Source organism: Falco punctatus (genome assembly GCF_963210335.1).
Source record: "Falco punctatus genome assembly, chromosome: 5".
Lineage (NCBI taxonomy): Eukaryota > Metazoa > Chordata > Aves > Falconiformes > Falconidae > Falco > Falco punctatus.
The window spans coordinates 60,498,859-60,514,328 of record NC_137584.1 but is presented as its reverse complement, the minus strand read 5'-3'; the positions used below and the strand labels follow the sequence as shown (position 1 = coordinate 60,514,328).

The 15,470-nt window shown below is 34.0% G+C and overlaps 1 protein-coding gene across 3 annotated transcripts in view; it reads right to left on the bottom strand.

The window, feature by feature from the left end:
* TBC1D32 (TBC1 domain family member 32) overlaps positions 1–15,470 on the bottom strand; it is a 104,257-nt gene that overhangs the window by 76,742 nt on the left and 12,045 nt on the right. For 2 of the 3 annotated variants that reach the window (XM_080389073.1, XM_080389074.1), the window contains exons 2-11: positions 13,424–13,578; positions 9,225–9,386; positions 6,230–6,407; positions 5,518–5,589; positions 4,205–4,330; positions 3,239–3,317; positions 2,994–3,094; positions 2,844–2,905; positions 2,193–2,337; positions 1,402–1,461 (exon numbers count right to left, since the gene is read on the bottom strand). In XM_080389073.1, the coding sequence (XP_080245199.1) occupies positions 1,402–1,461; positions 2,193–2,337; positions 2,844–2,905; positions 2,994–3,094; positions 3,239–3,317; positions 4,205–4,330; positions 5,518–5,589; positions 6,230–6,407; positions 9,225–9,386; positions 13,424–13,578 (1,140 nt within the window). Of the gene's footprint in view, positions 1–1,401; positions 1,462–2,192; positions 2,338–2,843; positions 2,906–2,993; positions 3,095–3,238; positions 3,318–4,204; positions 4,331–5,517; positions 5,590–6,229; positions 6,408–9,224; positions 9,387–13,423 lie in introns of all 3 variants that reach the window. The other variant, XM_080389072.1, reaches the window with a different exon arrangement.

The window sequence follows — 15,470 nt, the reverse complement described above, 5'->3', positions numbered from 1 at the left end:
AATACCTGGCATTTTACAATAAAGTCATCCTCTCTTGAATCCAAGTACTGTCCTTTAACACAAGAACCTGAATATCCACTTCACTGCAATTACCTCATGTTTCATTGCTTTGGATGGGTTACCCAACAGGAGGCAAAATTTTACAGAGCTATTAAAATACATCACTATTATTATTACATTATCACACTACCAGCTCCATAAGCATTAAGACAATCTATGAAAAAAAGAGTACAGAGAACATGCAAGTATTTAGACACATTAATGGCAATGATTGCCATATTGTCATTACTATGGAAGACTTTCATTTTCCACACATGAAAAACTTTGTCTTGAACATATTTACTAAACTGTAAGTTTGGTTGTTGGATGCTGTCAGTGCTATTCCTGTTCTTTGCAGAAGTGTATCATTATCATAGCATTATCATCTAATCAATGTATAGAAAAGTTTTAAAATTATCAACATAGATTTAGAAAGGAATCGCAAGTATTGTTCATATGAACAAAGAACTACCTTTAGCTTTATTACAGTTTGGAGCTGGTAAGATTTATTCACAAGTGTAAGTAAAATATACAGACATACATAATAAAAAAATAATCTGATGTTTACTCTATGCTTATAAATTAGACTATGCTGCTCATAGACTTCCTATTATAAACTTTTTGTTCCATGGAACGTGCTTTATTCTATGCACACAGATAAATGAGACAAACATCTCTTAATAGCTGCCTGTATCTTTGTCTCCCATCTTGAGGTTTTATCTTAAGGTTTTACATTGTATTTCACTTGTATAACAAGATTTTACAAAATATAGTCAGTCCTGTGTATATGAATGGATCACACATCTATATTGGTCTTACTGAAATCAATGAAGCTTCCACCCCAGTGAAGAGATCTGCCCATACAGAATATGTGATAGGATTAACACCTACATTACTAAAGATGTTTTCCCAGTTTGATTTATCTTGCTGACACTATGAATCCTTAATGCTTCATATCACAACTTAAAGAACACAATGGTGGCTTTTTCATCTCTTTCCATCAAAAATCTAAATTCAGCATAGAGTTTCTGGTGTTTTTCATGCACTATTTGCTATTTTTATACATTGTCAGAAATAATGCTAAATATGAATACAACATAAGGAAACAATAAATAATAATCCTAATTAAACACCTGCTGTAAAACTTCCAAATCTCCCGTTACTCAGATCTGGTCACATACCTTTGTATTTAACAATGACTTATCTAAGCAAAGAGAAACTAAAAAGATAAAAAGCAAAAGGCTCATCTAGCTAAACAACATGGAACAGCTCTGACAAAAGGAAAAAAGGGAAAAAATGTTCAAACTACAATGTGCAAAGCAAGAACAATCTCCAAGTACATTTGCCTTTGGAAATACTTACCAAAGATTTATATTTCTTTTCCAAAAGCCTAAGTACCACTGTTCTGCTGTAATATGCATGCTAAAATGAAAAAGAAGACCTAATGTCAACTTCAAACATATAAGTTTTATTTTTTAATTAAAAAGCAGAAATTATCTCCAATTATGTTCTGTTATTAGGAATCTTGTGCACAGTACATATTCGACGTACCAAACCTCAGCTTGTCTGAAAAGGTATTATACTTAACTGAGCCTTCTGTTTGCAGTACACTTAACACAAGAAAAAAAAGTAATTAGAAAAATGTTAGCAGAACATGCAGTAAAACAGAAAAACAATAACTACGCTGAAATGTTAAGACTAAGTGTTTTGACATAGCCATGTAATCCTAAATTAGAGGTGTCTACATGGTAGGCTGCAAAAAGCTCTAATGTCCACTGGAGGTTAGCAAGTTGTGTGTAGCATATCATATATATAACTGTACTTTCATGCTTATCACTTCTTCCAGAATATGTGCATCTTTTAATGGCTATCAGTCAATTATGACAAAAGGACTGAAGTCACAAAGTGCAGTATGTTCTCAGAAATTCTATGAAAACTAGTAACTGAATAGAAACGGAGGGAGAGAGTAGTTTTAAAGGGCAAAGGGCATAAATGCCTAAAAAAAACCCCAAACTTCCTTAATTACAGTGCTCATTATAGGTTGTTATCAGGACACAATAGGTCTGTGATAATAGCACTCATGAATAAAAGTTTTTAAAACATGAAAATTTTATGGGGGTTTGGGTTGTTTTGTTTTTTTTTTTTTTACTTACCGTCCACTTTTTAAACCATATTGCTTTGATATCTAGCAGAGCTAAGAAGTAGATTGGACTCAAAAAATCTGGAGAGGCAGGATGATTAGGTTCATCTTTTACTGACAAAAGTGACAAGGTACTCTCCACTACTTCTTCCATGTACCTTGTGACACAAATACAAAAAAACAATTAACTTAAATTATTCCACCAGTAACATTCAGGAACAAATTTATTGTAAAACCTTAAACCTTGTTTAGATAAATCATAAATATGAACAACATTACCTTTAATTTCATCTTCTAAGCATATTAATTCTTTGTATTACCATGAATAAAACTGATACTAACATCCATGTGTATTGTCCCAAATTATTACATGTTTTGTAAGTCCTAAATATTACACGTTACTTTGTAAAACATCCAAATTATATTTGTTAAAAAGCACTTAGGATACTTCAAAAGATAAGCAAGCAGCTTAACATGACTCATGACTATTCCTATGCAACCTCCTTATTCAACTCTTCCCCCACACTATTTTTATTTCATCCCTTATCACTGACCAGTCATCTTTGCATCCTGCATCAACTCTTTGCTAAAATTATATGTATCTAATTACATGCCAAAAATCATTAAATTAAGAAACAGTGACAGGTTTTTGAAGGTGACATACTTTTCTGGATGACGAATCCAGGAGGATGGAGCTTCCTTTTGGTACTCATTTAAAAGGCGGACCTGAAAAAATAATTACTAAAATTAAAAAAATAAATAATGCATAAAATTTCAGTAATGATAAAAAAACATACACAATGTTCATTTATACCTTTTTAAGTAAATAATTTATATCTTTGTTAGATACATCCAGACCAGCTGAAATACGAAGAGAATATTCTCCAGAAAGGAAGTACAACTCTAAGTGTCTTGCTAAAACAGAAGAAAAGAAAAAAAAAAATCACCAGCATGAAAATAGTGACAAAACAGGCTATTTTACAGCTTAATTATAAAAGTTAATCTATTTTCAGGATGTACATAACTCATCAAGTCTTAAATGTAATCAAATGCACATACCTAAACTTGTATAGACATCTTTTGTCATATTAAATGGAGAAGAAGAAAAAGCTTTTGCATAGAACCTAAGAATTTTCTCCTAAGAGAGAAAAAGCAAGCAAATTATTAAATAGTCACGTTACTGTGTATTATTATTGCACAATGATCAATATGTAGTGGCATCATTCTTAGTATTATATATTTATAGGTGTTGAGCGTATTCTATAAAAATGTACAGTTTGGGAGCACAGAAACCTACAGTCCAAGGAAATTTTACTCGAATACTTTAACTGACAGTACCAATGCAAACCATCACTGAAATACAAAGAAGTAGATCAGAGAATATTACTGTACTTTTCCATTAACGTTAATGGTTTTATGTTACTAAACATAACAGTGACTTTAACTAGCACTGGTTTAAAAAAAACCGTAGCTCTTCTAAACTGAAAGAGAAATAAATGACAGCAGGTGGGGCAACTTTCCTATTTATTTGGTAATCACTTTAAAATTCCAAGAAAAAGAAAACAAGGCTTAACTGGGATAATAAATAATCTAAAAGAAGTTTAAGCAGCTGCCTCATCAGTGCCTGTGTAATACTACTATGTAACATTTTCTCATCGACATGGAGCATATATATGACTTAAATAGGAAATATTAACATGACATGTTTTACAGAATAGTTTTGTCTTTTTTTTTTTTTTACATCTGTTTGCTAGAAGACATTCAAACATCTTTATTCCCATTAAAAGATATGCTCCAGTCTCTAAAAAACCCTACTGAAATCCTGTTGTAATCCTTTAAATCAAGACCTACTGGAATCATATAGTTCTTTTACTTCAAGAAGAGTTTGTGTGATACATACACTCATAATAAAATGTCTTGGGAATCTGCTGAATTACTCATAGTAGATAAGTAACTCCTTACTCCTCTTCAGTACTCTTTACTATGGCTACACATCTGATAACTAAACACAGAACATTAGCTTACACTGAATGTTGCATCAGGATCTGACAGAGACATGGTCAGATGCTTACGCAGATTTGGCCAACTCTCAAAGTTCAGTACATCAGAGGGAGGGGCAAAGCACAGTGTCTGCAATGCTTCTTGGCGAACCTGAAGTAGTCAGAAAGATAAACATCACAAACCCATTCACAGCAACCTCTCAAATATGTAATTTAAAATATAATTTGGAGGCAGGAAGGCACAGCATCTGGCTGTAGCACAGATAAGGAATTTCAGAATATTTCTCTTTACTATACTTTTATGGTAGTTTAGACAAAACACTACACCACTGAGGAAAAAAAAGAAAACCAAACATATATTTAAAGAAGCAACAAAACCATTTTATATACATTTTCAATACTAGATAGAAGACTTATATTCTATTTTCTGCTTGTAATCAAATACTTTGTTATCAGGGAATATAAGAAAATATGGCCAAGTAATACAAACATGCCTAGCAGCTCTCTAAAATGTCAGTAAAGTGGAAACAGAGTTATTAGACACTGTGTTTTACTGCTGAATTTTCATCAGCATTATAATCTAAATAATCTCAAATAACTTTTTTTGTTCTATTGGTAGACAAGTGATTTCTAGTAATAGATTTCATATTCCTGAAAGAAACTCTAGGAAATTTTAACAATATTTAATAGCATCAGACTTTTTGCCTGGTTTTCTAATAGAACTTGATCACAATATTTATACCAGTTCCTACCTACCATGCCTTTTTCAACTGCCAGACAATCCCAAATAAATCTAAGACAACACTCTCAAAATGATGTTTCTCCAAGCTTCAAAAATATCAGCAGCTGATGCTGATTGGTGGTTAGAGACCCAAATTAGTACTGCCACTGATAGAAAAAAACCTAACTTGGACTTTATACATTCCACCTGGCAGCAGCTTACTGGCAAATCAGCAGGCAATTCTCTCTTCTGATAGGGATAACACAAAGGACAACACAGAAGTTACCAAGAAGGGTAAGAGACACATATACAGGAAAATAAGTGTCAATAACTTTATTTCTCACAGAACGACTTTTTCTAAATTAAAAATACACATCTGTAGCATACAGACTCCTAACAAAACAAAAAAGATACTTCCTGCAACACTAATTTTTGAACCAGATAGTTATGAATGATGAAATACTGCACTGCAGAGCAGCAGCTGCACTGAAGCCAAGATATATCAACTAACAAAGACACTTCAGTACATGTGAACTCTGATGTATATACAGTCTGTTTTCCAATATGCCATAAATATTCATTTGTATTAACCTTTTTTTTTCTGTTTTTAAACTTACTTCCTTAGGCTGAATAGGGTCAAGCCTTTCTACAAGCAGCTGTAATTGTTCTTGACTCATGAACGTGTAACTCTGTAATACACATTATAGAATGATCATTAGTATATTTTATTAAACTGAATAGCAGACAATTAAAATCATCAGTCTTTCTGATATCTAATTTTCTTTTAATAATTAGGACTTCAACATTTATACTGATTTAATATTAAAGTCAACATTCTAAATGTTTTCTGCTGTTTGCCCAAAGTTAAATTTATAGCAACAAAATTGGCGTTACATATTGTGCTTTGCTGTACTTGAGTTTCCTGTATCTTCATAGAATTCCTTATAATAATTCATTCAGTAGGTACTATGGCATAGTGCAGTAGTCTAGAAATGAACTGCACATTACTTGGCTCCTGAAGTAAAATCACAAAATGTTAGATGATGTATTTTTACCATTATTTAATCTTTTTCTTTGCAGAACTGGAATAGGTACTTTAGAGCATACGGGCATCACATTAATCTCATCTAGCATACGCTGTCTAAAGGTTAGATAGCTAGTATAAGCTTAGTACTTCAAAGTGAAAGAAAGGTAATTAATTTGGTTTAAGATATATCAGATGGAAAGGATGAACTTTTTCTAGGGCTGTTCTCAGTCTCCACTGACAGAAACTTAACAATTTTGCAGTGCCACACTTATTTCGTAACATAGAGAGAAAACACATTGTACTTGGTTGAATGAGGAGTCACTGTCAGAACAGTTGTCTGTGTAATAGCCACTCTGACGTTCTTTCTTTGGTTTACTATCCAGCTCCTTATTACGCATCCGATCTTCTTCAAACTTGTTAATCAAAGATTCTATCACAACCATCATGACATTCTTCAAGGCATGCATCATTTCTCTGTATCTTCAAAGCAAAGATGATTTTAATATTAAAAAGCATAAAAAATCACTAATTAAAAAAAATCACTGAATTGTGAATAACTGAATATTGCATAATGCTACTTCGACCCAAACTCACAGAATTTACACATATGAATGAAAAACAAATGCAAATCCAAAATGAGCAACAAAACATGTATGTACCTTAAATGTTTCAGATAACTATAGTTTAAAATTACAGTAAAATTCCTTTTTGTCCTTCTGAAACCATTCAATAAAATACCACTAACATAATCCTGTTTTGGGAGGTCCTTAAGAACAAAGTGAATCCTCCAAAAGGGAGAATCTGTCCCTGAGAAAACAGCTTAGTTCTCATCCTTGTTACTGTTTGTTTCTTCAAGTGGAACATCTAGTTTTTCTTCTGCTATAAACCTTGAGCAGAACCGAGAGAAAAGAACACATCATCCTGACTCAAGATCTTGAGTACAGGTCATGTACAAAAAATAATTTTCTTTCAACAAAACCAGGGTTTTTCTAAGTTACATATATTGAATAATAACATCCAGAAGGAAGCAATTCAAAATATAAGCTGCTTCAGAAAAACACCCTATTGTAAAATATTGATATTTTATTTCAAACTATTTCTACTTTAAGACCACTATTACTTACTTTACAGTCACCAAAGATATAAATTACCATATTGTGCTTTAATATCCTCCTACCTCTCAAATGAAAAATATAATATACAGTCATATTTAGTTCATTGGAGCTTCTTCTACCAACTTTAACAAGCACAAGAACCCTAAGGTCCTAATCCTCGAAACAAGAAGACACAAACTGCATAATTTGAAAACAGTCATCCTAACATCTATTTCCTGCGTGAAAATACAAGCCAAGTGTAGTTGATTTCTAACATAAATGACTGTACTATGAAAATACAGAATGGAACATTAAGGAGTTAAATTGCTTAATACGTTTTTCTCCATAAATACCTTTAAACATACTACCTACCACACAAAATGAGTAACTGTTATGAACAAAACTGGAACCTTAAATGATCCCAAAATGTTATCAAGACCATCACAGTGAGACCCAATAATGCTCGATCAGAGTTCAGAATGCTTGCAGATGGGTGACAAAAAATGACCCTATAAAAGCATGGTTCATAAACATATTTCTGTGTACTTCTAGAAAAGAAACCATCTGAAAATAAATAGAAAATAAAATCTTCCAGAACAGAAACATATGTCATTTTTTAATTCCTTTCTTACTGATGACACTTACTAAACAATAAGCATCAAAGTAAATACTAGTTCCACCAAAAAAACACATGAAGTTAAAATTGTGCAGTAAGAACGAGTGAAAAAAAACAGTTCAGCTAAAGTAATGTATAAAATAATTTGAGTGGCTAAAATACATGAGAGTCAAAAATTGCCTTTTTTGGGTTTGTCCTCTGCAACACATAAAAATGACCACTGATGCTAAAATAGTTGGGAGTTAGTTGATTTTCATTTGCCTACATTCACCATCGCTCACTTTAATTTCATTGTTTTCACACTGTAATGTTTCAGCCTTAGTAAAGCCCTCAAAGCCCTCATCATTGGCTCTCTATAACAAAAACAGAGAGGCAAGGACCTCATTCACTATGACAACGAAAGTATACTGTTTGCTTTAATTAAAGAAAAAATATTTTTAGAACTGCTTTAAGCATTATGATATAGTTGGATTTTGTACAGGAATTCCAAAAACCAATGTGATGCACAGATTAAACTTCTGAAGTTTTACCTGTTTTCTGAAAGTAACAGCTGTATATACGAAAATCATTTTCGTAAGTACTAGTGACCACTGCTTTAAAGAATCATGGCAATTATCTGCCCATGCAAATCTGAAATCCAAAGCATGAAAATTCAGTAACAGAGCTACCAGCCTCTATTCCACGGACAAGTTATTTTAATGTCCATAGGAAGGTGAATAAAGTTAGTAGGGAAGAGATGACTAAGAAAAGAATTTAACTGGTACTCACAGAGGTTTTTCTGTTGAAGGCTGCTTTACTAAATACGGTGTTCAAAGCCAATTAATCTGGACCATAGACCCTGTAATATGCTGACATGTGCATACCTACTGATTTCTGGCCATCTGACAGTCTGAGTCAAAAAATCTTAGATAATTATACACAGCTGGTCCACATACCAATTCCACATTATACAGACAGCCCTGCAGAAGTATCTTTGCATGTACAATAAAATACAACGCAAGGTAGCTCAAACTTCAATTTTTAAACTAGTCAATGGAAACATATCTGACTAAACACACTACTCTCACAGGACACCTGGTTAGACAGCAAGGAAGAAATCCTTAAAAAAACCAAAAATACACATGTATTCTCATTTATTTTTTAAAAAAAACAACCTTGTCATGCACTCTCCATTTATATCTACAGAAATGATCAAACCTTAATACCTGATAAAACAAATTGTTCCTTTAGGCCAGCTTCCATATTACAACTGAATTTAATTTGCAGCAGTAAAACAGTATGAAGTAGTGATTCTTCTCTCAAATCTTACCCCTACTGAACTCCAGTCCGAGTTACCTCAAAAAATTCATAGACTTGCTACTGATCTTTTTATGCAATACTTCATAATCTTAATTCCAGAGTGAGAAGAAATACGACAAAAGCATTGTAGGGTGGGAATACCTGAATTGCTTAGCACTGATTTTTTGGAAACAAAGAATCACTTTTGTTACCAGTTGGTTCAGAATTTGTTTTTTCAAAACAAGGTCTGGAAAGGAGAAAGGAAGACATAAGAAGAAAGAAAAATGTGAATTACATGTATATACTCACTCTTTTGATTCACGGGTCTTCTTAGTAACATGTTGGACAAGCGTGTCATAGCCAGATACTTCACCCTGATTTTGAGCAGAAGTACATTTTTCTGTTTCTTCTTCAATCACAGATCCCACTGTATTATTTATATATTGTCTAAGGTATTTCACAAACTCATAGCTGCAACAAAATACACAAAATTAACAGATTCCTTGAGCTCACCGTCAAACATACTCAACACTATATTAACATTCATTATCTTCTATCCCAGAAGACCCCGTTACTTTAAGGTAAGGGTTTATGACTTGCAGAGAAATAAACTTCAGTGGTGTAAAACACCACAGTAAAGTCTGATTTTTTCCAATATGGTCATTAACAGCACGTTCCAGGAAGAAACATTACCAAATAGTTTCTAATTTCCTTTTCTGCTTCTTCTAAATGTAAAAATCTACTCAGACAAAAGGTTAAGGTTTTGTAGACAAAAATAATAGAATATCAAGAAGTCTCGAATTCCAAAAGAAACATTACTTGGAACATCCTGAACATAGCACTGTCTTATGGTATATCCATCTGGTATTATTATTTATGCAGTATACATACAAAATGAGAACCGAAAACACAATTCATAAATTCTACCATATGAGCACGTCTAAGGTTTAAGAAAGTCTGTGTGTCATGATAACATGCAGAAGCCCTCAGTCAAACTAACAAACTTACGGTCTGTGATTACATGTACATATTAAATACTAGGAAATTGGCACTTTGCACTCATAATTAGATACTCACAGAAACTCGTTTAAACAAAAGAATAATCAAAGGAGGATTTCAAGTGAAAGACTCTCAGTGGGTCCTCAAACACTGTGTTAGTTACAGGAACTGCTAAAAAGTAGTGCTCAGAATATATTTTTTTTAGTTAGTTTTCTGATTTGTATAAAGGACAAGGCAAACAGAAACACACAAAAAAGTAATCATACATAAACAGTAGATGCACATCATTATATTTTCATTATATCAAATGTAGATGTGCAACTTTCTGTTCATTTGGATAATACAGGGTGAGAAAAATTCAAATGAGTCAGTTCACCATGTAGGTACTGAGTCCAAAGCTATAAAATGCAAATGTAAGTAAAAGCAACTGTTACAAAAAGTTACAACTTTTGCCTTTCTCAGATACTATAAACTAAAAGAAAATAAAATCATATTACGTTCATGGTACGTTAAAAAAATAAGCACAGAAATTGCATCTTGTATCATGATTTTTTATGTATGTACATGGATTGCCTACCTCAAGTTCCATCAGCTGTAAGGGGCGGGGGGGCGGGGGGAGCGGGGCACGCTCCTTTTTTTTTTAACCCCTTCATTTCCCACTTTAATTCCTACATCACTTTTGTTCTCAATGAAAGTAACAAAGAAATACATTTCAAGAAAGGTGCAAACAAGTTTATTTGCATTTTCATTTGTCTTTAAGGCTAGCTTTTTACTTCTGCCATAATAAAATGGCACATGACTCCACTGAATGAAAGCTTTCATAAAACTTTCTCCCATTTGTTTTCCAACAGTAACATTTCCAGGGTATACATTTTTGCAGTGGCTGCTTCGCTCTGAAATACACAGCAATCACATCATTATTCATGCCACTAAGTTTATGTCTGCTTCATGTCCTTGCCTTGATCTTCTGTATCATTTTGCCACCTTAAAAATGTTCTGCAACACAGAAGTATTTCAGCAATGATAGAACTACTTCCTCATATGTAGAATCAAGTCAGACTGAACTGGATGGGCTTACAAACGAAACACCAGGAAAAAAAAAAAAAAAAGAAAAACAGGGTTAAAAAAACTCTAGGACTTAAAGAAAAAAATACAACAGAAAACATGCTAATTATATAGTTTACAATACTGTTCTCTACCACTGCACATAATTTTTTAACTTGATTCCATTTTCCTTTTTATTAGCTTTCTGAGGATCCTGTGTTTCTGTCTTTTGTACATCAAGGTGGGAACAAAGCACAAACCAGCATCTCAAAATCTGATAAAAATTCTGAGGCAAAATAACCATAAGTTAACAGTGCCGATCAAAACACTGAGCTAAACAAGTGCACTGTGATGCCAAAACGGCACAGAGTAACTGCTCAGAGACGAATTTTGTCTTTAAGCAGCAAAGGTATTTCTTTCGTGCAACGTTGGGGAGCTAGCCGATTTGCACCGGACAAACTAGCTCCAAAGTTTTCAGTGAAAAGTTAGGTATTTTATACAGTTTTCATGAGAGGTTACACAACATCTTTACATACATACTCATTTGATTTTGACACCTAATCATTCCATCCACAATAGGGGGGATCTGTCTAGGTGGAGTAGATCTTGCAATTTTCTTTGTTCGACGACTTCCTGACTTGATGGTCTCCTTATCTCCTTCAGGTGCCCACCTTATCTTTTCTAATTATTCAGAGTACATTCCTTTCTCAACACAAACAGAGCATGACCCAGAGCTTTGTACCAAACTCATCCTGACTAATCTTTTTATTTTAAGACCTTGTTCTGTTTCAATTGGACAACCCAAAAGCACACACTACTAATAAAGGAGCTTGTAGTCTGGATGGATGAGGTAAGGGCTCAAGGAAAAAGCTTCTTAATTTTCTCGCTAAAAAACTGCCATATGACTGCTCTGAGCTTCCATGGAAACCAACCTATATTGCTGTGGGTCATGAACAAGACTACAATACCTCCAGAAATATTCCAGGACCAGAGTAATGCTCACATTCAATCACTTTATTTTCCATTAAATGTAAGTTAAAACTTTTCTCATGAAAAGAAAGTACCTTTAGGACCAGCGATTCTTTAACATACCAGAAAGAGTAATGGATGCCATGGTTTCACTGTTTTTAAGAGGAAAGCTGTGTGTGCATTGTTTCCACAGCTGTAGACTTTACTCCCTTACCCTGGGTATTCTCCTAGTAAGTCCTCAGAAGAAATATCTTACAGAAGTAATTTCAAGGTTTTGGTTGTTTGGGCTTTATTTACTGTATGTATCTTTCTTTAATATATCCTTCTTTAAATAAAAATTGTTTTATTTCAAAATTACATGCAATTTTCAACTTTGATATGTTTATAACCATCGTTTTTACTCTCATGCTTGTCACCCAGTAACCTGGTACTCAAAATTCGCAAGATGCCAACAAAAATGTTATCCGATACAATTTTTAATACAAATTAAAATTAAGCTAAAATACATTTTAAAGCATTTAGCACCTTCAGAAGATACAAAAGCACAAGTTTTTAAATTATAGTGACATTTTAGATAAACCCTAGTTCTATTTCACTTATTTACTTTTACCTAACTTCTACCACTCACAAGCAATGCTAAAAACTAGACAAATTTAAGAGAGTGTAGATAGTCCTGCTTCTGAAAAAACTGGCAGGGAACCAGCTTTCTCAGAAAGAGTCAGGTCACAAAACTGGTCCTTATTAAAATGTCTTCAAGGTCATTTCAGCATGATATTCTGTTGACTTACCATAAACACATACTAAAAATCTCCCATGGAGTAAAAAACCAAGCAAGTTAGAATACCATGGAAAGGCAAGAGTAGTGTAGGCTCCAGAAATCTACATTGCATGTAAGCAATGCTGCACTGTCAAGTCTAGTTTAACAGAAACATGATGGGGATACATTTCTGCTTTATTCAAAACATAAATAACTACCTGATAAGACATACAAGGGTTCAGTAACATAAGCCAAACAGAACAATCAAATACAGAAGCCGGCTAGCCTTCTTAAAATTTACCTTATTTTGGAAAACAAAATTAGATTGTCTAGCAGGTGTAAAAACACTGCCTGACAGCCTTCAGTGAGGATTCCTTCTAGCTTCTGTTCATGTGTGCATTTAGTACGTTACATGTACATATTCATGAGAGTTGGCCAAGTTAGGTAGTTTTCTAAGTCACTCTCTCACAAACAGCTCATCAATTACCATTACAGTAAAAATACATCACCAAAAGTGGAAAAAAGAAAAAAAAAACAACTCAGAAAAATGGCAAAATTAATTTTATTCTCTAAATTAGCAGGTTTTGAGAATTGATCAGTGACAGGAATATCTATCTATATATAAAAATACATACACATTCACATAGAAATATAACTTGTAAATATTTCCCAGGAACAATATAGTTCAGCACATTTCACCTCCTTCAAAAGATTAAAAAAAAAGCAAAAATATTTTTACTTGTGAAAATTTTCATCTGTTTCCTCCAAATGTAAGAGAATCTCTTCTGCACATTCTACTGATGGGGCTCCAGTGATTTTTTCCTTCACACTCCGCAGCAGCTGCCTAAGCATAGACTGTAACAGAGCTTCATCTTCACTTGTAAAGTGAGACATCTGTATAAAGCAAATATAAGAATAAAAAGCTCTCATAGTGTTGGGTTTTTTCCTCCCCTCAAGATGCTAAAATCATAAATCCCTTAAATTGTCACTTTTTTCCTGTTACCAACAACATGAGATTTTCTATCAAAAGACACAATCACAGCCAAGAAATATTTGACAGAGCTTATCTTCAGATGAGCTGGAAGAAAATAATCATATCAGTTTTAATAAACCTCATGTTAGCTTAGTACAATATTCCTAAACAAGATACTGCATTAAGAAAAGCCTGAATATTCCTGTTCATAGTTGCTTGAGGACTTTCCCATCAAACAGGCACAAGACTACACCGTAGTTTGTTTTTTTTTAAAAAAGGGGGCTTCTACAGAGTTAATGACTGCATCTTGATGAGAACCCTCTACAAGTCTCTCAGCTGCTTCTCATCCACTACTACTACTCAGTTCTGATTTTTGGATCCCTCTGCTCAAAGCTCTTGCCATGCCCATGATCAAGGCTGCTGGCAGCTTTTGCAAGGGGTGGTGGAATTATCAGCACTATTTTAATTTCCCTGCAGCAATCAACTGCAGTGACATGACAGTCCAGTCAATCTAACCCTACAGCTACTGGGAGAAACTGGGAGGAGCAGCAGCAGCAGCGAGAAACTGGAAACAGTCCAGAAGACAGCATCTTATCAGTTTAATCTTGAAGGGTTGCAAAAAAAGCCTAAAAGCTCCCTTTCTATCTTAATTAATTAATTAATCTAAATTCATGGCTTAAACTTCTTTATATTCCAATCCCCAGTGGCAGGTCTAACATATATTTCTAGTTTATTTGAGGAAGAATGATTTAGAGACCTTTGAGGGGTTTTTATCAAAAAGGAAAACAAAAAAAAAGTCAATCAAAGACTCTCCACGCATCTGTGAATAAACAATATGCACACTTGGAAGAGACAATACAATAAATCACTTCTTTGTACTTAAACACCATTAACTAATAAAACACAAATAAAAATCAAAGCCATATAGCACCAGCTGGAGGAGTTACTCTTTATGAAAGGTAACAGTTCCGAGTTAGCAGTTCTCTGTGGTAAGTAGCACAGTTGCTGAACAATTCACTTTCACTAAACATAATTCAACATTAACTCCATCATCTTACCAGAAATAGTGTTACAATTTAAAAAAAAAAAAAGTATCTTGTAATAATCTTAACTCCCTGATTTGCAGTCCTCTTTCTTAATAGTCTCAAGGTATTTCCTCAAAGTCAATGTATTTTTTAAGTCTATGTAAACCACTCTCATAAGTCTTATATTTTGATCTTAACATTGTATAGCACCCTAATCCCCTGCAAAAAAAACTTCATTATTTTGGTATAACTAGGCATTTTTAAAAGTACAACTGATCTGGTACTGGTTGGCAATCCCTGCAAAGCCCCACTCAAACTATCCATAAAGACAGATCACTAGAATATTGCAGTTTCACCTCCAATTTGCTTTTAAAAGTCGTATTTGACTAACGTAAACACTAACAGATGCTCATCTTAAAATTACTTTGTAAATGTTTGTGGTTCGTTGTGTTTGGGTTTGCTGGGGTTCTGTTTGTGTTAGTTCCCCCCCAGCAGCCGCACCTCCCATTCAGTTTCCAGGCAAGGTTTAAACCGTCGGTTTCTCCCCAAGAAGCCTGAGCACAAGCCCAGTTTGCGGAGCCTTTCCAATTTCTAATTCTGTTTCCCGGCACCGTCCCGCAACCGCAAATCCTGCCGCAAAACCCAGGGGACGATTCAGACGCGGCCTGTTGAGGCCAGCATTCATCCTTACAAAAGCCTTTGCTTGAGGCAAGGCTTGTAACAGAAAACCTGGCAATTTTAGCAACAAACCAACGACAGCAGTTCACAGAAATCGGAGTAGTGCGAGA